General features: G+C 37.5%; 1 protein-coding gene across 1 annotated transcript in view; it reads left to right on the top strand.

Annotated features, from left to right (window-relative positions):
- Positions 1-23,684, top strand: part of LOC139765976 (activating signal cointegrator 1 complex subunit 2) — a 45,561-nt gene extending 21,877 nt beyond the window's left edge. The window contains exons 11-17 of the mRNA XM_071694003.1: positions 686-839; positions 3,111-3,275; positions 3,872-4,053; positions 5,446-5,577; positions 8,412-8,666; positions 9,302-9,474; positions 12,608-23,684. Of these exons, the coding sequence (XP_071550104.1) occupies positions 686-839; positions 3,111-3,275; positions 3,872-4,053; positions 5,446-5,577; positions 8,412-8,666; positions 9,302-9,474; positions 12,608-12,723 (1,177 nt within the window). The 3' untranslated portion in view covers positions 12,724-23,684. The remainder of the gene's footprint in view (positions 1-685; positions 840-3,110; positions 3,276-3,871; positions 4,054-5,445; positions 5,578-8,411; positions 8,667-9,301; positions 9,475-12,607) is intronic.
- Positions 23,685-23,785: the final 101 nt, after the last annotated feature.

Below are 23,785 nucleotides of genomic sequence, written 5' to 3'. Positions count from 1 at the left end.
TCTCTCTCTCTCTCTCTCTCTCTCTCTCTCTCTCTCTCTCTCTCTCTCTCTGCTTACAAGGGAAGCCTTTTCTTTCTCTTTCTTTTTAGCATTAAGGCTAGACCACCTCACTAGGACCTTGGGTCTGTGCTCTCTCCCTCTCTCTCTCCACCTGCTGATGGTAACTTCAGGAGGAAAGGGTCACCTTTAATGAGGAAGTATTATTATCAGGAGACAGAAGGGAGTACAGTTTTCTTGTAGACCCTTCTGCCTTAAAGAAGTCCATGTGAGCTTGCTGCCATATGGAGTACAACCTCAGAGCTGTAATATGGTCAGTGCTTTTATATGGTGATGCTTACTTGCCACTTTCACCACCAGACTTATTAAATTAGGAATAGACATGGTTCAAAGAGAACAGTTATATAATCTGCTACCATTTGATGGGACTGTGGTTTCACAAGTAGATTGGTATAGTAATTAGGATCTGGACTGCTAGATTCAAGTCCCCTCAGCCTAGGCCAGATAATGACTTGGAAGTTGGACTTTTGGGAAATACATGGCCATAAAACTGTTTTCTTCCCATTTCTTGAGGTCTGTGCTATTTGCCACCTAGACTGGTTATGGGCATGTGTGTCAGCACTTCATGTGCTTTTCAAGTATAGAAAGAATTCTTTAATACTTCAAAATTGATTTTCTTTTTTATCAGGTATTACAACTACTCCACAGAAGAAGTTATTAATGCTTTGTTAGAGGGTAACCTTCCCCCATCTTTGGACACCTTAGATCGCTCAGAACTTGCTCAAATAGAAGAATTAACCACATCACCACAACAACCATGTTCAGCAGAGGATGAAGATCAGGTACTTAATTTTTTGTATTGAATATGTTTTTAATGTTAGACTTATGCTTCACTGTAGCCAGGGGCCACCTCCTGGACACCAGATGTGCTTGGGGAACCTAAAATCTTGTAAAACATTCATCATTGTGTAAACAAACCACATACTGCATTGCTTACTCTTCACTGCACACTGTTCACAAGTAATCCACCATGTGTGATACCATGCCCAAACATAAAGACACCTGTAGAGGGCCCACCCTACAGTCTCTCTCTCTCTCTCTCTCTCTCTCTCTCTCTCTCTCTCTCTCTCTCTCTCTCTCATATATATATATATATATGAGAGGGGAGGATTTTCTGCCCATACTTTTCCCTCCTAGTCACCTGTGAAATGCAGGAGATATATATTTAGATTCTTTTTCTTATATCCCCAGGGATAAGCTTTGTTGGACCTAGATTTGCTAATTATTCATACATGTTCTTCAGTTTCTGAAACCTACAACCAGAGTTCCAGTTGTATTCATAAGTGCTTCATCTAAGCAGTTACCCTGTCAACAAATCTAGAAAAAGACTTGTGGCCTTTTTTTTTCTACACATTGATTTAGCATGTAATTGACATTCTGTTAGATCTTATTTTGAAAAATGAAGATTAATATACTCTCTGGTAGTCTTCAGTCACAGTTTACAGTTGATAAGCATAGTACTACCAGTGTTGGAGCATACAAAGGGCCTCTTTCTCCTCATATGGATTCAAATTACATAGCCCTTTGTAACTTAAATGATTGAGTCCTTTACATATTATTTCCCTGCTTCCCCTTTGCTATTCCAGTTGATTCTCTCAGAGACATAGCAAAATTACTTAAGACCATTATGCTGTTTTTTTTCCATGCATATAAGTTTTAGCTTCCTTTAGTTTGTCCTTACCAGAGAATATTATTTAATTCTGATTTTTCTCAGATTCATCGCTATCTTTACTCATGATAAAGCTGTATGTATCTGTCTTACTAACTGAGAATATGACTGCTGCTAAGGTTGTAAGAACTTAATGGTTAAAAGAGAGTGAATTGCTATGAAGTGTTTGACTTGTCGTGAGAAAATAACACAGACACCATTCACTCAACTGTTATGATACAACGTACTTACTGTAGACAAGAATTTCAGAATTTCTCGTTAAGGCTAAAGCTCATACCAAAAAAACTCTTGTATAAGCTGTAGAGACAATAAGATAAAGATGGGCAAGAACAAACTTTTGAACACCTTATGATGCATTTTATAGCTCTGTAACACTTTATCCGATACAATCACCTGGCATTTATCATCAGGATGATGCTTGTTAACCTGCCAAGAATCCAAGTGTTGCTTGAATGTTTACTAAGTTATGTAGCCCACTCAACCAAATCCATGATATTGTTGGAAACTTACCTTTGAGTGATCCTTTTACTGCTAGAGCTTACCTTAGTTGATTTTCAGGATGAGAAACATTACAAGCCCAGATATAGTGAAGTGGGAATTGAAGTGAATCTTTGCTACAATTGGGCCAATTGAGATCTACTAGGTTAGAATTTATTTTACACTACACTCAGTTGTTAAGAGCAGCTGACATTGCTGACTTATTCACTTGGTAAATTTCACCAACACTGAAACTTCCACTTTCTTTTGTTTACATAGTTTTCCCAGAGGATCATAAACAGGATGAATTTTTTTTACACATGCAGTATACAGAACTTCATGAAGAGTAAGAATAAGCAAAAGCTGATAGCATTCACACAAGCCAAACATATTGGTCTCCCCAGGTTAGATTATAGCAATTGCAATAGTAGGCATAACTTAAGGAGCCTGCATATTGAAATGCATGATATTTAATGTATGTAGCTTTTCATACAGTGTTAAGTGAAATTCTTTATATATTCTTAGACCTGGGCATTCTTGGTACCGGTAGGCTTCTTCAATGCTGAGAAAAGTTACAGTATTAAAATGCAAGAGAAATGTTTTCCTAGTAGTCAAATTGATTTTGAAAAATAAGAGTTATGAGAGAAGACAGGAAAATAGAGGCAAGCAGTGAGTGCAATATACATTCAGCTTGATATACATGAAAGACCTTGTCACCACTAAACTGAAGCCAGCATCATAGGATGTCATTCATAGGAATGGCAGCCAGTATCATTTGATGTTGTATATGGAAACGGTAGCCAACATCATATGATGTTTTGCCATTATTCTTTTGATATCTGTTTATCCAGTTAAGCTATTTCACAATCTTAACCACCTTTATTTGTCATAATTTTTTGTCTTTCAGGCTAAAACTGTCTGTCAGGTGGACTACATGGACCGAGCAAATGTGTATAATGATGATGAGTTTGATGTGTTCAGTAGATCGCATGTAGATAATTCTAGGATTCGAAAAGGCAAGAAACCAATTCACAAAAAAGTATATGAAGCAGATAAGGAAAGCATAGACAAGGTAGGTGTTTGTCTTCCACTCATGTATACTTTGATTTTGTAAATCTCTTATGATAAAATGGAGGAGGGAAAGAGATAGTTTAAAAGAGTTCCTTGAAACAACTTAAAACAAGTAATTGGAGCTGTACTGCACCCATACAAACATTATGAAAATAAGTTTCTTTATGTAGCTTTAAACAAGCTGTACATTCCATGCTTACTTTGTTGTGTTTGGATCTATGGCAGCCTTATCAAATTGATCTATATTCCTAACCAGCTGTATAAGACACCAAGACGATTCAGTATCAAGATCATATGTAGCTTTATCAAGTTGATCATCAAGTTTTCATTTGTTAGCAGCAGTGTTACCAGACCCTGGCTGCTCGAGTTAAAATCACAAGTGGAAAGTCACCTTTGTGAAAAATGAATAAATGGAAAATGTTTTATTCAATTCAGGCAGCCAATTGGCTGAAAACGTACAGTTGAGAAATTACAAAATTGGGATGGTGACAAGGGTATCCAGAGTATTTATATATCACTGACATACATTAAGTCCAAAGAGGAACTTTTGCATTATGAAGTTATGTTATCACTGATTTGTATGTTATGGATTCATAGGTAAAAGAACTTGCAAGACAGTATGATGAAAGAGGAGGAACAAGTATTTATGAAGATGAATTTCGATATGAAGAGGAGAATAGCCATCGTGCTTGGGACTATGAAGATGAGTATGATGACACGTATGATGACAATGAGGCTAGAAATATTGATGATCTTGGAGTTGAAAAGGTCATAAAGAGGTGAGAGTTTCAAAATTACTCCATAAACATCCTATGTTGATTAAAAAGAGTATAAAATGATCTGTCTTTGTGGACTTTGATTTGCCACTGTCCAAATTAACCAATGAGCTAGATCTGTTTCTTACATGGAAACACTCAGGATGCATTACATGAAGGCAAGTTATGTTATAATACTTAGTAACAGAAAAAACTTGTAAATTAGAATAGATATAGTAACACATAAGCAGACAGTATGATGAAAGAGGAGGTACATTTCATTCTGATTTTATGTTCCTTCCTTGTTCATCTGCCTTCTTTTAATTAGATGAATCGACATACAGAAAACAGGCCATAGATGAAAGATTGCTTAAAACTAAACTGGTTTACTTCCTGCTTTGAACATGGTATTTCATCCCCTTGAACTGATACAATAGCTGAAACCTGTTGTTTCACTTATAAGGAAAAGTGGCTGACATTAGTCTGTAATTACTAAACTTTTGTCATTTGGCTATTCACACTGCAGAGTAATTTCCTTTATACTATCCAACTGTTCCATTTCTGTAATTGTTACTTTGACCTCTCCTTTATCTAAACTTCCATAATTTGGCTCCAACACACTGTAAATTAATTCCCAGATTTTTTTCTGTTTGATCTATTTCTGTAACTGCTACAATTTCTTCTGCTTTGTCATCATAACAATTGTGTTCTTCTAGGTCGTTTTCTTTATTGTAATCTCTGTCATATTCTAATCAGATTTATTTATTTCAAGCACTGACTTTTTTTATCATGATTATGAATCAACTCTGCGCACTTACTTCCCTCAAATGCCAACCTTCCTCTGTTAAATATTCAGTTCCTCACCATATGAGTGCTTCCCATGTTTTGGTTCTGGACATCTCCCTGTTGGATAAACATAATCTAATTCAATTCACTTAGTCCAATCCCCAAATTATTGTATTTTTGTTTATCGCATTAAGATTCTTGTTTGTATCATATCCTTTGAAGATATTTTATTATTCAATTTAAACTCTGGACCCTATCAGTGTTTCTTAGCATTATTTTAACTTCCAATCTTTCTGAACTCTTCCACCATCATAAATAACCTTGAAAGGACCCAGTGGTCTGTTGGCATTTGAATTTCTCCATATTGTAGTGTATTCCATAACTTTTCTGTATCATATGCTATCCAGGCAGACTAGTCATTATGTGCAGATTATACAGCTGTTGGTGTTAGCATAATGACAAATGATAGACAAGTCCTCTTTGAATGTCTTTTGTTTCTTTGTTTAAATAATTTTTTCTCATTCAGTGGAATTCAGTAGGCTCCAGTTTTTAGTCAAGCTCAAGCAGTAGTATCCTCTGCTGATTCATCATGTGACAAATAACCTGTTCCTTTGAAAACCCCTTTTTCAGGCGTCCAGGGATTATTGGTGCTGGACGTTTGAATACCCATATAGACTATACACATACTGATGAATCTACAGAAGAAAAGTCTGATGAAGAAGAAGAAATTAAAGAAGAGAAAGAAGATACCTCCCATAAATTGTAAGATCTTTTCCAGTACATATAGTACATATAGTACATAGAGTTGATAGAGATGCTCTGTGGAAGATATTAAGAATATATGGTGTGGGAGGAAAGTTGTTAGAAGCAGTGAAAAGTTTTTATCGAGGATGTAAGGCATGTGTACGTGTAGGAAGAGAGGAAAGTGATTGGTTCTCAGTGAATGTAGGTTTGCGGCAGGGGTGTGTGATGTCTCCATGGTTGTTTAATTTGTTTATGGATGGGGTTGTTAGGGAGGTAAATGCAAGAGTTTTGGAAAGAGGGGCAAGTATGAAGTCTCTTGGGGATGAGAGAGCTTGGGAAGTGAGTCAGTTGTTGTTCGCTGATGATACAGCGCTGGTGGCTGATTCATGTGAGGAACTGCAGAAGCTGGTGACTGAGTTTGGTAAAGTGTGTGGAAGAAGAAAGTTAAGAGTAAATGTGAATAAGAGCAAGGTTATTAGGTACAGTAGGGTTGAGGGTCAAGTCAATTGGGAGGTGAGTTTGAATGGAGAAAAACTGGAGGAAGTGAAGTGTTTTAGATATCTGGGAGTGGATCTGGCAGCGGATGGAACCATGGAAGCGGAAGTGGATCATAGGGTGGGGGAGGGGGCGAAAATTCTGTGGGCCTTGAAGAATGTGTGGAAGTCGAGAACATTATCTCAGAAAGCAAAAATGGGTATGTTTGAAGGAATAGTGGTTCCAACAATGTTGTATGGTTGCGAGGCGTGGGCTATGGATAGAGTTGTGCGCAGGAGGATGGATGTGCTGGAAATGAGATGTTTGAGGACACTGTGTGGTGTGAGGTGGTTTGATCGAGTGAGCAACGTAAGGGTAAGAGAGATGTGTGGAAATAAAAAGAGCGTGGTTGAGAGAGCAGAAGAGGGTGTTTTGAAGTGGTTTGGGCACATGGAGAGAATGAGTGAGGAAAGATTGACCAAGAGGATATATGTGTCGGAGGTGGAGGGAACGAGGAGAAGAGGGAGACCAAATTGGAGGTGGAAAGATGGAGTGAAAAAGATTTTGTGTGATCGGGGCCTGAACATGCAGGAGGGTGAAAGGAGGGCAAGGAATAGAGTGAATTGGATCGATGTGGTATACCGGGGTTGACGTGCTGTCAGTGGATTGAATCAAGGCATGTGAAGCGTCTGGGGTAAACCATGGAAAGCTGTGTAGGTATGTATATTTGCGTGTGTGGACGTATGTATATACATGTGTATGGGGGGGGGTTGGGCCATTTCTTTCGTCTGTTTCCTTGCGCTACCTCGCAAACGCGGGAGACAGCGACAAAGTATAATAAAAAAAAAAATATATATATATCTTTATTACTAGTAAACCAAATCACTTTGCCTTAGAATTTTATATGAAAAGATAATATCTTGGGAGTTGATAGGAACTCCTACCATAACCCTCATTAGTCAACCACTCCCTCTCAACAGAACTCCATCCATGCTAGGTCTCATGTATGTCACATGTGACATTCATTCCCAACACCATGAACATTAACACAAAGACCATGAGCAAACTAAATGCTCTCAGAACACTTGGCACAAATGTGGTGTGAAAAAAGAATCCCTTAGTATTTTAGTATTTTATGCAAACAGTTTTTCCTTTCCAAGCTAGACTGTGCCTTCCATTTATTCACCTTTATTCTCAACTCTTTCCTTTTGCACTCCCAGACTTAGAAACCAGCTTCTGCAATTTCTCTCTCATGTCGCCACCGGCACCATGTCTCCTGCAAATAGTAACTGACTCACCTCCATAGCCTCCTCAACCTTGACAGCCAGACCTGTCACTCTCTCCAGAACCTTTGCATTCACCACCCTTACCACTCCATCTATAAAAGTGTTAACAGCCATGGAAACAATACACTCCCCTGTTTCATACCTACCTCCATATGTAATAACTCACCCACCTCACTTTTCACTCTATCTCAGACACACACATGCACACCTTACTGTATTGGAAAAAACTGCTCAGTGCTTCAAGTGGCTTTTATTATACACTGCAAAGTAACAGTACTCCACAGAACATCGTTGTCATCCCTGTCATATGTTTTCTCCAGGTATATAAATCCCTCTTACGAATTTTCTCTTTCTCAAAATATAATTCACACATTCTTCAAAGCAAACACTTGATCCACACATCCTCTGCCATTCAGAAACCACTTTTTTCTCCCCAGTCTTACACTTTGTCCATGCTACCACCTTCTCGATCACCACTCTCCCACACCACTTAGCAAGTATACTCAACAAACTTATATCTTTATAATTTGAAGATTCAATTTCATACTCCTTTCCTTTATTCACTTTCCTCACAACCCTATCCATTAACAGATAAAACAGCCACAGAAACATCATGCACCCTGCACCCCTGCCAAACACCAACCTTCACTTAGAACCTACACACCCTCCTCTTTGCTTACTTGCACACACACCGTACTCTCATGATAAAAATTCACTGCTTCTTATAGCTTTGCTCGACCTTACCATATGAATTCTCCATATCCATATATGGCTTGTAAGTGTTTCTCACTCACATTCTTCAAAGCAAACACCTGATCCACACTTTTACCACTCCTAAAGTAATATTGTTCCTCTCCAGTCTGATGCTTTCTGCATGTCATCAACCTCTTAATCAACACTCATAATTTTCTGCAGAGTTGGAGTTGATGATGCATGTGCCACCTTCCTTTGATTTATGAAAGTGCATAGGACAGATAGACAGATAGGTATGGTTTACCTTGTGTTCATCTTATGTGTTCACATCTTCATTTTTTTTCTTCATCTCTTTAGTGATATGAGTAGACTTTAAGATGTTTAATTTACTCCATGCAGCCATAAGGGACAAGTTGGTAGGAGGCCCAAGATCCAAGGCAGTACAAGAGGGGTACAAAGGCTGTTTAGTTCCCCTAAGGTAAGTAAACCTAAGCAGAAGACACCTACACCAGAGAGAGAAAACAGTGAAAACACAAAAGGCACCTCTACTGCATCACCCAAACAGAGTTTTCAACCTTTTCATGAAAATCCAGAGGTTCTTAGGCAGCGAGCTGAGCAAAGAAGACAGGACAGGGATGCATACTACAACAGGGGGTGAGTGTGTTCATCATTCATTGTTCTGATAGACACTCGGTTTATTTTCGTATAGTATTTTTATGATATACTGTAATAACATTCTTGATATCCACCATTAACTGTTCTGCTTTTAAACTTGTTGCACTGCCATTAATCCTTATGTAGTTATGTTTTTTCATGCTTATAGTTATTGTGGTATTACAGTTATCTGAACTTTAACCATTCTCATGTCATGTACCCAAATAACAAGAATTTTTCACATGTCTTGAGAATCATCTTAGAAAATTTCCTAACTGCAGAGTTTTGCTTAAATTTATGCATGTATGTGTCCTTAAAGATTTTGAATGTGTAAGTATTTAGGTTATTGGCTCATGCCTTGCTTGTCTTTTTTTACTTTACCATGTATCCCCTCATTTACTTTGATCCAAGCTAAAATTCCTGGCCAACTACAGTATGTAAGTGTGATGTCACTCCACCTTTTTTTTGTGGTCATGTGAAGGTACCATCGCTACCTCACTAATGCGGGAAATGGCGAATAGTTTGGAAAAAAAAAAAAGTGAAGGTATCATACTTCACTGTACTATATAACTTTCTTTTCTTTCCATATACTTTGGTCTGATTATATTTTACTGATTCATTATTTCATCATGAAGGTACAGAGGAAGAGACCAAGTCAGAAGAGAGGATAATTTAAGTAATGGGGTTGATAGTGAGAAACACAATCCAAGGACGAAGGTCTTCCATGCTTCCAATAGGAACAGTGGGAAAGGGTGGCGCCAAGGTCAGAGTGGGGACAACGATAGTAGAGGATACCATGGAGGCAAATGTAAGTTGACACTTGATTGCATTTTTCCAAGCAGTATTATGTTTGTTTAAATCCATCAGTGCTGAACAGTAGAGAGGATCAGTTTGCAAGGACCCTTTTTCTTCATAAAATCTAAAGAAAACAGCTAGGAGAGGTTGGTATACTGTTTACCATCCCCCTCAGACTGTAATACAGATGATGTTTATGTCTAACAGATTTTCCAACATCATGCTAAGATGGTATTTATATAGTTTATGTAATATTTCCTTTGATTCAGAGGATGGTGGAAACTTTTAGAACATACAAAAAGTTTGGTAAAGTGTGTGAAAGAAGAAAGTTAAGAGTAAATGGGAATAAGAGCAAGGTTATTAGGTACAGTAGGGTTGAGGGTCAAGTCAATTGGGAGGTAAGTTTGAATGGAGAAAAACTGGAGGAAGCAAAGTGTTTTAGATATCTGGAAGTGGATCTCGCAGCGGATGGAACCATGGAAGCGGAAGTGAATCTTAGGGTGGGGGAGGGGGCGAAAATCCTGGGAGCCTTGAAGAATGTGTGGAAGTCGAGAACATTATCTCGGAAAGCAAAAATGGGTATGTTTGAAGGAATAGTGGTTCCAACAATGTTGTATGGTTGCGAGGCGTGGGCTATGGATAGAGTTGTGCGCAGGAGGGTGGATGTGCTGGAAATGAGATGTTTGAGGACAATGTGTGGTGTGAGGTGGTTTGATCGAGTAAGTAATGTAAGGGTAAGAGAGATGTATGGAAATAAAAAGAGCGTGGTTGAGAGAGCAGAAGAGGGTGTTTTGAAATGCTTTAGGCACATGGAGAGAATGAGTGAGGAAAGATTGACCAAGAGGATATATGTGTCGGAGGTGGAGGGAACGAGGAGAAATGGGAGACCAAATTGGAGGTGGAAAGATGGAGTGAAAAAGATTTTGAGTGATCGGGGCCTGAACATGCAGGAGGGTGAAAGGCAGGCAAGGAATAGAGTGAATTGGATCGATGTGGTATACCGGGCATGTGAAGCGTCTGGGGTAAACCATGGAAAGTTCTGTGGGGCCTAGATGTGGAAAGGGAGCTGTGGTTTCGGGCATTATTGCATGACAGCTGGAGACTGAGTGTTAACGAATGGGGCCTTTGTTGTCTTTTCCTAGCGCTACCTCGCACACATGAGGGGGGAGGGGGATGGTATTCCATGTGTGGCGAGGTGGCGATGGGAATGAATAAAGGCAGACAGTGTGAATTGTGTGCATGGGTATATATGTATGTGTCTGTGTGTGTATATATATGTGTACATTGAGATGTATAGGTATGTATATTTGCATGTGTGGACATGTGTGTATATACATGTGTATGGGGGTGGGTTGGGCCATTTCTTTCTTCTGTTTCCTTGCGCTACCTCGCAAATGCGGGAGACAGCGACAAAGCAAAATAAATAAATGAATAAATAAAAAAGTTATCTAGGTTGTGCTGATGAGGTAACTTAGAAAATTTCCAAAAGAAAATATCAGGCGTAGGGGCGTAGGTACCTCTGAATGAATGTGTTTTCATATCAGATTGAGAATTTAGTTATTGTTGTTGAACAAGAAGATACAGATGATTATGCAAGATAATTATCAGCATTGTTGATATAGGATGAATGATTTGAAAAGATATCTGATTGGAAATATGGCATATCATTGCAAGATTAATAGCTGTAAAGTTCAAGTGTTGAAATTCAGGACTGTCTGGAATGGATGCATATTTGTCATGTGATAACTGAGAAAAGGAGTTTAAGGATGCCTTATGGAGGAAACTTGAAAATGCAATAGAGAATATAGATTTGTATCTATCTCTCAATCTATGTCTCTGATGTCTGTTCCTTCCTGGAAGTCCCTCATGGGATGGCCACAGCAGTAGAGTCTCCATAACAAGTGAACTGCAGTGCTAATTCTTAGCCTTTAGTGCCTCACCCAAAATAGACCACTGGCAGAGAGAAACTCTGGTGCAGTGTTTGCAGAGGCTCGTACAGAATGTTCCCACTGACTACTTCTCCCTAGTGTTTCCACCTAATGCCCCTGCCTAGTACCTCTGTCTGTTGCTCCTACCAATTTGCCAAAAGGCAGGGCTAGCGCATAATGCTCACCCTAGGAAAATCTAGAGTTACGAAGAATGATGTGTGTGAGTTAAGCATTGTTTAATGTTATGTGACAAGGATAGATTGTATACTTGTGGACAGAAAGCCAGTAGTCCAAATGTGGGTAAGGCAGAAAGAAATACCACATACAAATCCATCTGTTTCTCTAAGTATTTCTCACACATTCTTTCAAGCAAACACCTGATCTGTTCATCCCCTGAAACTTCTGAAACCCCACTGCTCTTCCCCAATCTGGTGCTCTGTACATGCCTTCAACCTCTCAATCAGTACCCTTCCAGTTACCCTTAACATACTTTTTCCTCTGAAGTTTGAGCTCTCCCCTTTATCCCTCTTACCTTTATATAATGGCTCAATACATGCACTCTTCCAACCTTAAAGCATCTCACCATGATCCATACTTACATTGAAAATCCATATCAATCAATCAGTAATCCAGTCACCCCTTTTCTTAATGAATTCAACTACAATATCATCTATTCCAGTCATCTTGTCACATTTCATTGTACATAAGCCTTTTATCACCTCTTTCCTCTTCATCAAACCACTATCCATGACTCTCAACTCTCACTTCACGGACCCACCCTGATCTAAACACCCTACTTCTGTCATCCCATTATCTAACTCATTCAACAGTCTTTCAGAGTACTTACTCCATCATATCTCTGCGTCACCACTTTGCCCCATTCTTCAACGTTCCTATTACTTTTCAGGTTTTTTATTTATTATAAACCTTCCAAAACATCTTCATAATTTTCCTAAGTTTTTTCATATTTTTCCTAAAGTTTTCTGATACTCACTCACCCCAACTCTTATAAGCCCTCTGTCAACCCTTGCACCTTCCTCTTGATCTTGACATTACAAGATGCATAAACCGTTAAAAGGTATAATGTGATTGGATTGTTAAGGTCTACAGGTTGATCATTTTCATGGCATTGTTTAGCTTAAATTGTAGCTATTACTTAAGCTGAATGAAATCTTGAATATTCTTTGCCTCAAATCTAATGCATTTTTTAACTTACAGATAAAGAAGATACTAACCATGGCAAAGCACAAAGCCAGCAGTACCGTCACAAGATGATGCATAAGAATGAACAGAAGCGGCAAGGAGCTCAGGCTAAATTCAATAGAAACAATTAGGAAGTGCATAGTTTTTTGTTTTTTTTCCAAATGATAACCTCTATCTTGAGATTATCTTATTATTCAGTGATTGCCTTTTATTATGACTATTCAGTCATATAGGTGAGTCATGCTCATGCCTTCTTCAGTTGTGCTCTCAGTTTGTCCAGGTGTGTGATTGCCTTTTATCATGACTACTCAGTACTCAGTGATATAGGTGAGTCATGCTCATGCTTACTTCAGTTGTGCTCCTAGTTTGTCCAGGTGTATATGGGTACCAAGTTCTCATTGCTGTTCAATCTGCAGCAAATCTAGGGGTTGGTTTTAGCTATGGTTGCCCATACATTGATACAAGACCGGGTATAAAAGAAAAAATTATATCTATGAATTATGCCTTTTTATGATATGATTTTTGTATATAGTTGTTGGAACTTGAATATTGGGAAAAACATGTTGTCATTATATTGGGAAAAACATGTTGTCATTAACTTTTATCAAGCATCCACTTAGAATGCTGATGTCCATGGTGCTAAAACCTTTCATAAATCATCTTTGTGTCTACTTCTGTTTTAAGGCTGTTACCTTGTATTACATATAAGGTATGTAAAAATTACTGCATGCTGCCTGAGTGAAGTAAATTTACATGGATAAAGAGTAAGACTGAGGGTGAGATAGCAAGACTTCAAGATCTTTGTTGGTGAAAAGGGTTGCAGATTGGAAATTATACAGAAATATGCAAAGGGATATGTATATAGAAAAGGTTTGCTGGAGTGAAGCAGCTGAGTGGCTGAAATAGGCTTATATTCTAAGGGTAGATGTTGATTTATTTGATTTCCTTTCATGGAAAGGAAGACTGGGTATGAGACGATAAGGAAAGAATTTCAACACTTTATCTCACTTTACAGAAATCATGTTGGTAGTGAAGATTTGTTGACAGTATGCCCAGTCCACCTGTTGGGTATGCAATATACACTTTATAGGTGAAATTACATATTTTTATAGATTGTACACCCATCCCTTACTTTATGCAGGGATTATGTTTTGCAAAATCCTCACACAAAGAGAAATTGCATATAGCAAACCATTAAACATACAGAGAAAACTGGGATGTGTGCACCAGCTTCTTGATCAGCACTGACGGATTCTCCCATTATCTTCATGCTGTGTAGCTTCTGATGTCAAATAAACTGATCTAGCCTTCCTGTACTTGCATGAATACATCATAAATCTGCATAGTTTTAGACTTGAACTGAAGGTTACCATGGAACCTTTTCTTCTTTTCATAAAAGCTCATAAATCTTTAGTTTTTGACCTAAACTGAAGGTTACCAAGGCTGCTTTTCTTCTTCATCTCATTATCTGTATATAATGAGAGCATTTTCTCCTTCTTTTGCATGAGTGGATTTCTAACCCTTTTAGTTACTTTGGCAGACAGTGGAGTAGGTGGACCATAGCAATTTGAATTTTTTCTGCTTTCTTCTTTATGTTGTGGATTGTAGATTCACCCAGGTTGTGAGCATGCCCAAGCAATGACAATTCCTCACCAGCATCACGTGAAAAATTTCTAGCTTCATTTCTAAGGCCGGAGAGTTTCTCTTATGTTTTAGCTGCTGGTTCTGGGGTAGGAAAAGATGTTTCTGTATATTGGATGCCATATGAACAAACACAAACTTGGTAGGTTGCAGTAAAATCACTTCCATACACAATGGTGGTAACCGTGAAACTGGCCCAGTGGAGTGAACATGGGATGCTTAACCAAGGATCCATGCTTACTCCCCTTGCCAGTCATCACTGAAGTTTTGTCACAATATCTACTGCGTTGATCTCCTTCACCAGTATCAATGCATCATAAGATTCTAGCTTTGTTTTTAAGATCAGAGAGGTTCTCTTGTGTTTAACTGCTGGTTCTGGGGTAGATGTTGCTGGAAACGAGCACAGCAGGTTGCAGGAAAATCATATTAGCAGGCATACCCAAATCACACAAGTGGCACAGATCCTCTTATATCGGTGGTGACTGGGAACCTGACCCACTAGTTGGAACATGGAGTGCTCCACCCAGGACCCATGCTTATTCCACCTGCCTACCTTCACTGAAGTTTTTGTGTGTTTTCTACTTCCCACACCTGCATAGTAGCAAATTTTTTGCTACTGTGTAGGTTCCTCGCATAATATCAAATTCACACATAGTGATCCAACACAAAGTGGGGACTGGATGTAATTTTAAAAAATTAAGGCTATATATAGAAAGAAAAATATGCATGGTTGTAGGTATGCCGATAAGACATGCAGTGTAAAGATAAAAGAGAACATTTTCATTATGTGCATTGTTATTGATGAATATATGAGTAGAGTGTAAGGGCTAAAATAATTGAATCATGACGTATTTGATTTCACCAGAACAATAATTGTGAAATTAACAGTAGAATAGGGAAAGATGGGATACACGAGCAGTAGACATGAGTGGAGGGAAGGTACATAGGGAGGGATAGGTCATTGATAAGGCATGTACATTAAAGTTTGATTTAACAGTGACTGAGGAAGTCTTTCCAAAATGATTACAGTACATAAGACTCATTGATTAACTGAGCTAGTGTCTTGAATGTTCTGCAAATAGTGAACATTAAACTTAACTCATTCATGGTCACCATAGAAGCTGGAATTTCTATCCGCTGTATTGAGCTATGGTGTAATATGATGTGAATATGAAAGCACTAAAGAAGTAATACAAAAAATTTAGACTGATTGTTGAATGTTTTCGGTGAAATAAAGAGTCAAAGTTGAGTATAACACGATCCATGTAATGGCCATGTGAAGTGTAAATGTTTGCAATGATAAACATTTTAAACCATTGTTGTTCCCACACTGAATTTTGCACAAGTGTTTGTTCATAAATGATTGCTTTATAACACAGTGTACACCAAATTGTAAATGTTATCATAACTTTACTATACTGACATAGTGTAAATGTTTATATTTATCAATTTGTGGCATTGATTTTTGGTCCTTCACTTTTATTTTTTCCATTTTTGGTCCTTCACTTTTATTTTTTCCATGTGCTTTTGTTCATAAGTGATTGCTATATGATGCTGTATACACTAAATGATAATTATTATTATGACTTCACTATCATGAAGCAGTTTTGTTGAAGTAACAATTACTTTCATAGTGAAAATGTTTATATGTAATAATTTGTTTAGCTATTCTTGGTTTTACAGTTTTATGCATGTGTTTGTTCATAAATGATTGTTTTCTAATACTGTGTACACCAAATGATAAACCTTATACCAGCCTCACCAGTACATCAATTTAGACAAATGGTGAGAATGAGTGAGGATAGGTTGACAAAAAGAATATATGTGTCAAGTGGAGAGGACAAACAACGTGATGGGGTAGACCATATTTGGGGTGAAAGGATGTAGTGAAATAGATTTTTAGCCATCATTCCTGAACCTGTATGAGGGTGAAAAACATACTTAGGATATATTGAACTGACCTTGATAGATTCACAGGCCACTTAGGGTCAAGCAAATAGATACGAATCTTGTTTACAAAAGTCAGTCCACAGTCAACCCACTTGTTCATCTTCCCATAGGGATTGGTCAATAGACTGGGTACCTGGCTTAGGCCACAAACATGATTGCACGTGAAAGCCGCAGAGTTAAAATTTTCTTAAGCCGCAATTTGATTTTAAAGTTCCTGGGACTTGATATTAAGTTGAAGGATTTACCGCTTGTTCATCATGGTGGAATATTTATTCTAACTATAATAGATGAGGCATTGAACTGCACATGCAATATTTCAAAGAATTCTCACACGTCTATGCATGGCAATGTGTTATTGTGTCTCTACATATTTTAGCGTGAGCTTGGCATTTGCTTACATCTATTAGGAACATGTCTTGGATGTAAAATCATGAAAATCAGTTGTTGGATATAGAACTAGATATTAAAGCATGAGAACTACGGTATGAATTAGGTAAATGTGTTACTGTGAACTTACAAGAGTTGCCTGTATTCCATGCAAGGATGAACATGAGTTTGGTTGTTAAAGTGGGAGGGTGAACATAGCTTTTGTTTTTTGGTAACATAAGTGGTTGAAAAATGCCTCATTTGCATGATTTGATCAACATTAAAATTTGTACACATTTAATTGTACAAGGTTGGATTTAACTGGTGTTCAGTAGGTGTGAGACCAGCATAAGATTAAAAAAGATATTTAAGCATTCTTTAATGAGGTGGATGGAAATCTGCTTAGGAGAGTGATCAAGGAAATAGCTGTGAAGATTGATGTCATCTATGTATCAGTTTAGTTGCTTTGTTGTTTTTGGAGAGGGACCATTGTCATGTAAAAAAGAAGGCAGTATGAGCAAATAGAGAGCCATTGGGCACTTAAACACTGATGTAGAGATAAAAGTATAATACATTTTCTACTGCACAGATATTACTTTAGAACAGAAATAGAAGATCCAGGTGACTGAAAAAGCAGGAAGGCCTTTTTGTTGGTTTGGCAGAAGGAGGACATTATTAGAGGTTTTAGAGATGTCAAGCTTTGTGAAAAAAGATGTACCAAAGTTACTAAGAGTGAAGGTCTGCAATAGTATTGTTTGGGCAAAACTCTGTATTGTGTTTTTATGTCTTTCAGCAGGATGGAAAGGTTGTTTTGGCAGTTTTCAGGACCTAGAAATGAGGTTTTACTTAATTACACCTGCACAAGGTAAAAGTCTGCACAAAGTAAAAAGTCTTCAGAGGGGATATACTATTGTCTCTGGATGAAAAAACAAGTTCAGTCTTATCAAGGAACTTCAAACTCCGGAGAAGTTTTTTCCTTTTGCTATTACTAATTTCAGCACAGCCTTGAAGCTGCAGGAGCCCTGTGAAAGAGATCATGAGGTATAATTACAGAAATTAAAGTTAACCTGGATATGAATGAGGTAAGAGCAGCTGGTCATCTTTTAGATGCAAAAATGATCACCCAGTTTCAGGATGCACTATATATAAGCAAATTTGTGGGACCTGAAGAACACAGTGGTAGGTGCAGACTAGAAGCTTGAAAGAGATAGGGGCTTATTCTTACGACCCTTCTTTTGAATTGGAGAAGGCAATTTCTTATTTGCAAGGAACCTTTGAAAGTATAGAAGTTGGAAAGCAAACACATTTCAGGCACGATTAAGGAGTTAACATATAGGTAGATTTATTTGGGATAAGCTGAGGAAGCTTCTATTTTTATTATGATAATTTTATATCAGGATATGTGAGAAGTTGTATAGATGGATTAGAGGACAAAATGTAATTGGTTCAGCATACCTTACATATAATTATGTCTGCCTCATATTTATCTGTGGGAGAAGGTGGACCCACCTTTAGTCAGACATGCTACAGCTCTACACAAAATTGAAAAACTTTTGGTCATGATTGGCATTGTGTGAGTCCAGTAAGTGAAGGCTCATTTATATTTGCTGGATATGAAATATTGTTATTGTTATTTCATGTGTGGCGAGGTGGCAGTGGGAATGAATAAAGGCAGACAGTGTGAATTATGTACATGTGTATATATGTATATGTCTGTGTGTGTATATATGTGTATACGTTGAGATGTATAGGTATGTATATTTGCGTGTGTGGACGTGTATGTATATACATGTGTATGTGGGTGGGTTGGGCCATTCTTTCGTCTGTTTCCTTGCGCTACCTTGCAACGCGGGAGACAGCGACAGTGAATATATATAAATAGATATGAAATATTGGTTATTCAAACTATTAAATACTTCATCAATCATGCTGTAGGAGTTTTATTGAGTGTCCAGTTTCTCAGTATCACCTATTATAGAATTTCCCTCATTTTTTCAGTTACAGTTTAGAAAAAGAGACCACTAGCCTTATGAAGCAAGTACTGCAATATTTGAAATACTTGCAGTTTTTTGCAAGAACTACTGAACATGTGTGATATAGAGTTAAGAATTAGGTGTTATAACTATGAATCTATGATTATTTTAATTTTGGAGACCTTTTGACAATTTTAGAGTAAACATTTAGCCTGCAAATGTCAAATATAATGTTCTCAGCAATCTTCTTAATGATTTCCTTGCAGAACCTGGCTTTCATCCTATTCACTTTTTCATGCCTTTTAAGAGCACTGCAGTGATAACATAAGTTGTAAAGGACTGCAATATATTTACCCATATAAATTTGAAAAAAAAATTCATAATTTGTTAGCTGCGGTGACCGTATTTCATGTCTTGAGTTTTAAATTTTTGTGTACAACTGAGTGCATTAAGTGGTTCTGCAGTTAGGGTAGATTGCTAAATCATATGTACTGTGTTGGGAAGTGAAATATGGACTCAATGAGAGTCTACAGTAGTGACAGTGGCCAATAAACAGCACCTGTTTATCGAGATGTTTACTGCGTCAGTGTCTCTGCCTTGATCCACGGTCACCATAGTGAGTTAGTGTTTTTTCATTGTTTCACAGCTTTTAGGTGAATTTGATGTTGCCAGTTGTGTACCTGTGTGATAGGGGTCACCATAGGTCCATTGACATCCTGGTTTGTATATGGCAGAGGGTGATAAGTAACTATCACACATTCCTGCCATTCACCTGAACTAAATTTTTGAGTGTTACCTCATGATGTAGGCATTATTATCATTTATTGTCATTATTTCATGCTTGCCGGGATGTGATTTATATTTTTAAAGTTAATTTTGCCAAAATTCAGCTCTTGATTTTTTCATGTGCTGTAGCTGCGCGGAGGGAAGCACCCCACAACTTTTGCCAAGCACTAAACAGAAAGGGTTAAACTTGACCCGCTGTGTTGAAGATATCATGACAGTAGGCCTATTCTGCAGGAAGTATGCTAAGTCTAGACCATTTAATGCCATAAATACTGTGTCATTATCACTCATATTTGTATATTTGGTTGGTAGACACTTTGCAAAGCAGCTAAGTCAACATTTTTAAGAGGCAATATGGAAGTGGCAGCAGTATCTTTGTGATTCTGTGCAAGTCTGCACCAGGAAATAGGATGTGTTTGGCCTTTAATCATCCTTTAGGGTTGAGACTTTGTACCCCAGTTTTTCAATATTAATTCCCATTAAAAGGGCATGTATAAACTCGATGCACCACTTGTAATTTGGGTTGGAGTCAGAGGTAATTATAGATTTTATGCAAGTGTTGTACACATCAACCCATCTTTGGTCTAGACTTAAAACAGAATGTTATAGACTGGAAAATTAACTGTTATATATTGAAAAGTATGAAAAAAGTAATATGTAATTATCATATTTAATTGAAGTAATTAATTGAAAAGCAAGGAAATATGCCTCTCTTGCTTTCGGTCCAATATTCAGTGTGCATTTCCCAAATGCCCTGATGAATCCATAAATTTCTATTATTGTGGATGAAGATGTACAAGATATGTGTCATGACGTGACAATGGTGTCCAAGTACAGAAAATTTTTCTATTAAGATTAAGGAAGTCATAATGCAAGAAATTCTTTCAGTGCATACATAATATACATATATTTGTATACATTTTTTCATACTTGTTCACTGTTTCCCACATTAGTGATGTAGTGATCGGAACAGACTAAGAAAGTTCACATTTGCTCACATCCATTCTCTTGTGGTTATTTGCAGTGCATCAAAACCACAGCCCCTCCCCACAACCAAGCCCCAAAGGCCTTTCCATGGTTTCCCCTGGCTGCTTCACAAGTCCTGGTTCATTCCACTGACAGCACATCAAACCCATGTATACCACATCATAACAGTTTACTCTATCCTGAGAAAACCTTTCACCCTCCTGCTTGTTCAGGCACCAATCACTCAACATCTTTCCATCTCCAGCTTTGTCTCCCCCATCTCCTTGTCCCCTCCACTTCTGACACATATTCTCTGTTAACCTCTCTCACTCATTCTCTCCATATGTCCAAACCATTTCAACACACCCTCTTCAGCTCTTTAAACCACACTCTTCTTATTACCACAACTCTCACCTACCCTTTTATTACATCACTTCAGCTTCCATGGTTCCATTCACTGCTTTGTCCACTCCCAGGTATCTAAAACTTCACTTCCTTCAGATTTTCTCCATTCATCTCTAAACTTAATGACCTGTCCCTCTACCCTGCTAAACCTAATAATTTTGCTTTTACTCACATTTACTCTCAACTTCCTCCTTTCTCACACTCTTCCAAACTCATCCACCAATATCTGCAGCTTTTCATTCGAATCTGCCACTGGAGCTGTAACAACAGCAAATCACAGACTCATTTGCCAGGCCCCTATCACCCCCTACATACTGCACACTTACCCCTCTCTCCAAGACACTTGCATTTATCTTCCTCACCACTTATCCATAAACAGTTAAACAGCCATGGTGACAACATCCACCCTACAACAATACAACCTTCACGTAGAACCACTCACTCACCTCCCTTCCTACTCATACCTGATAAAATCTTTTCACTGCTTATAGCAGCATTTCTCCCCCACCATATGTTTGTGAACCTTCCACAAGGCATCTTTATTAACCCTATCACGTGCTTTCCCCAAATCCATAAACACCTTATACAATCCTTCTGTTTCTCTAGATACTTCTCACACACCACTGAAACCTAATTGTCCCTCCCCAATCTGCTTTCTCTGTACATGCCATAACACGCTGTCACTACTTTCCCACACATCTTACCAGGTACACTCATCAGAAGTATACCTCTGTTGTTTGAACACTCCTTCTTCCCCTTTGTCTTTACAAAGTGGCGCCCTACTTGCATTCTTCCAGTCCTCAGGAACCTTTCCATGATCCATACATACATTGATAATCCTAACTAACCAGTCAGCAACACAGTCACCCCCTTTCTTAAGAAATTTAACTACATTATCATTCACTCCAATCATCTTGTCGCATTTTTTCTTATGCAAGGCTTTCATTTCTTCCTCTCTCTTTACCAATCCCCTTTCCATGATGATCTCACTTCACATACCACCTTGACCCAAACACCCTACATCTGCCACCCAGTCCTTAAACACATTCAGCATTCCCTCAGAATATTGCATCTCCTCCTTACCTGCTACCATTTCCCCATTTTTCCCCTTCACCGACGTTGCCATTTGTTCTCTAGTTTTTCACACACTGTTAACCTCCTTCCTGAACATCTTATTCTCCCTGAAGTTGACAAATATTTGATCACCCCAGCCCCAGCTCTCATTTCCCTTCTTTTTCAACCCCTGCACCTTCTTGACCTTGCCACTTTCTCGTATACATCTCCCAAGCTTTTGTACTGTTACTCTGTAGGTACTGCCCATATACCTCTGTTTTCTTTTTCATTATCAACTTTACTTCACCATTCCACCAGTCACTACCCTTTATATAAATGAGTTTGGTTTAAATGGTTCTTTCAGTAATTTTTTTTTTCAATTTCTTAACGGTCAAAACCTTGATGGTTCTGGTTATAAAGTGGCTATAAGGATACCTTCCTTAAGCAAGTAAATTTGGACAGTATATTTTTGAATGTGTCAATGAAGTTTGAAATCTTACTTTTTATGGCTATTTACAGCCTGCTGCACCCATAATGATAACCTAATAATAATATAAAGATGAAGTTCCTAGAGTTTACATTTAGTATTAAACACTCAACCCCAGAACTTGCAGACCCCATTTTTGCAAGACAGCTATCAGGGAACTAAACTGTTTCTGTAAGTTCTTGCTTATATTTTCATCTCATTCCATGTCTGGAAGATATTGTTGGAGCTAAATGAGTATTCACAGTATTTCCTCATTCAGATAGCTTGATTTATGTCAAGATGACTGTCCACTGTAAGGCTTTCAGGCATTAACAGCAGTTATGTCAGTTCTAACTTTACATATGGTAGTCATTAGGTTGTGTGCAGTAACACATATGTTACATAGAAAGTTAACAGCTAGTTAAACAGGGTCAGAAAAGCTTAATGATTCCTCCAATTGTCTGATGTTTTCCACAGAGTTAAAAGATTTGTTTTACTACCCGCTGTGCGATCAGTTTTGTGTAAAATGCCATTTTTCATGCATTATATCATGATGTAATTGACAAATATGATACTGAAAATCAGATTTTATTCTGCTTAATTAATTTGCATACTTATTTCAAGTTTATTGTATCATGCAGAAAAACAACATATTTAACTAGTTGACCAACTGATGAATTCCTGAGTTGTATTCAGATTTCTTAAAAATATATCTGAGCGATTCAAAGAAAATTGATATATATATATATATATATATATATATATATATATATATATATATATATATATATATATATATATATATATATATATAGTGGTTGACTCAAAATTGAGTAGCTTCATTTTTTTCTAAGGTACTTGTAACCACTGTATTTGTATAAACTGTGGCAGTGAACAGCATCTGAATAGGTTTACAGTTGGCAGTCAGTCAATACCAGATATTATCTTCGCTGTCTTTTCATCACACTGTATCATACAAGCTGTCTCTCACAGCAGACTTTAGTTGTAAGACAGTATTGCATACTGTGATGTATCATGCTTATGTAGGATCTTTCACAAGATATTATTTTTTAAACTTTGCCTGCTGTATGGCTTTCTTAATGTCTTTGGATATTCATCTTCCTTTATAATCTGAACACTCATGTATATGTGTAGCATTACATGCAGGTGTATATATCTAAACAGCAGTACTGAGAAGATGATGTACATTGTTAACAGTTTCACAGTAACATACTTATAATCATTCTATATATCTGTGATCATTGATGTCAGTTTTGCCATTTACCTTTGCTCTTTTTCTGTAATGCATCTTTCCATTATTTTTGTTTATTGTATGTATTACCTTTATTGATCACCACATGAATTATCAATATACTACCATTAATAGCTTTTGTGATTTCAAAAAGTAAAAACAAGAGAGAACTGTAAAAGGCTATTTTTGTTATGTATTCATAGTTATATTGAAATTTTTTTATATAAAACCAAATTTTTTTTTATTTACCTAATTAAAAATGTAACACGGATATGAAGGGCTGAACAGGTATTCAGGGGGAAAAATATAGCTTGGATAACTGGTTGGTTTGCTTC

This window comes from Panulirus ornatus, chromosome 56 (assembly GCF_036320965.1).
Source record: "Panulirus ornatus isolate Po-2019 chromosome 56, ASM3632096v1, whole genome shotgun sequence".
Classification (NCBI taxonomy): Eukaryota; Metazoa; Arthropoda; class Malacostraca; order Decapoda; family Palinuridae; genus Panulirus; species Panulirus ornatus.
Note: the sequence above shows the minus strand (reverse complement) of the source record. Positions and strands in the feature narration are given on the sequence as shown.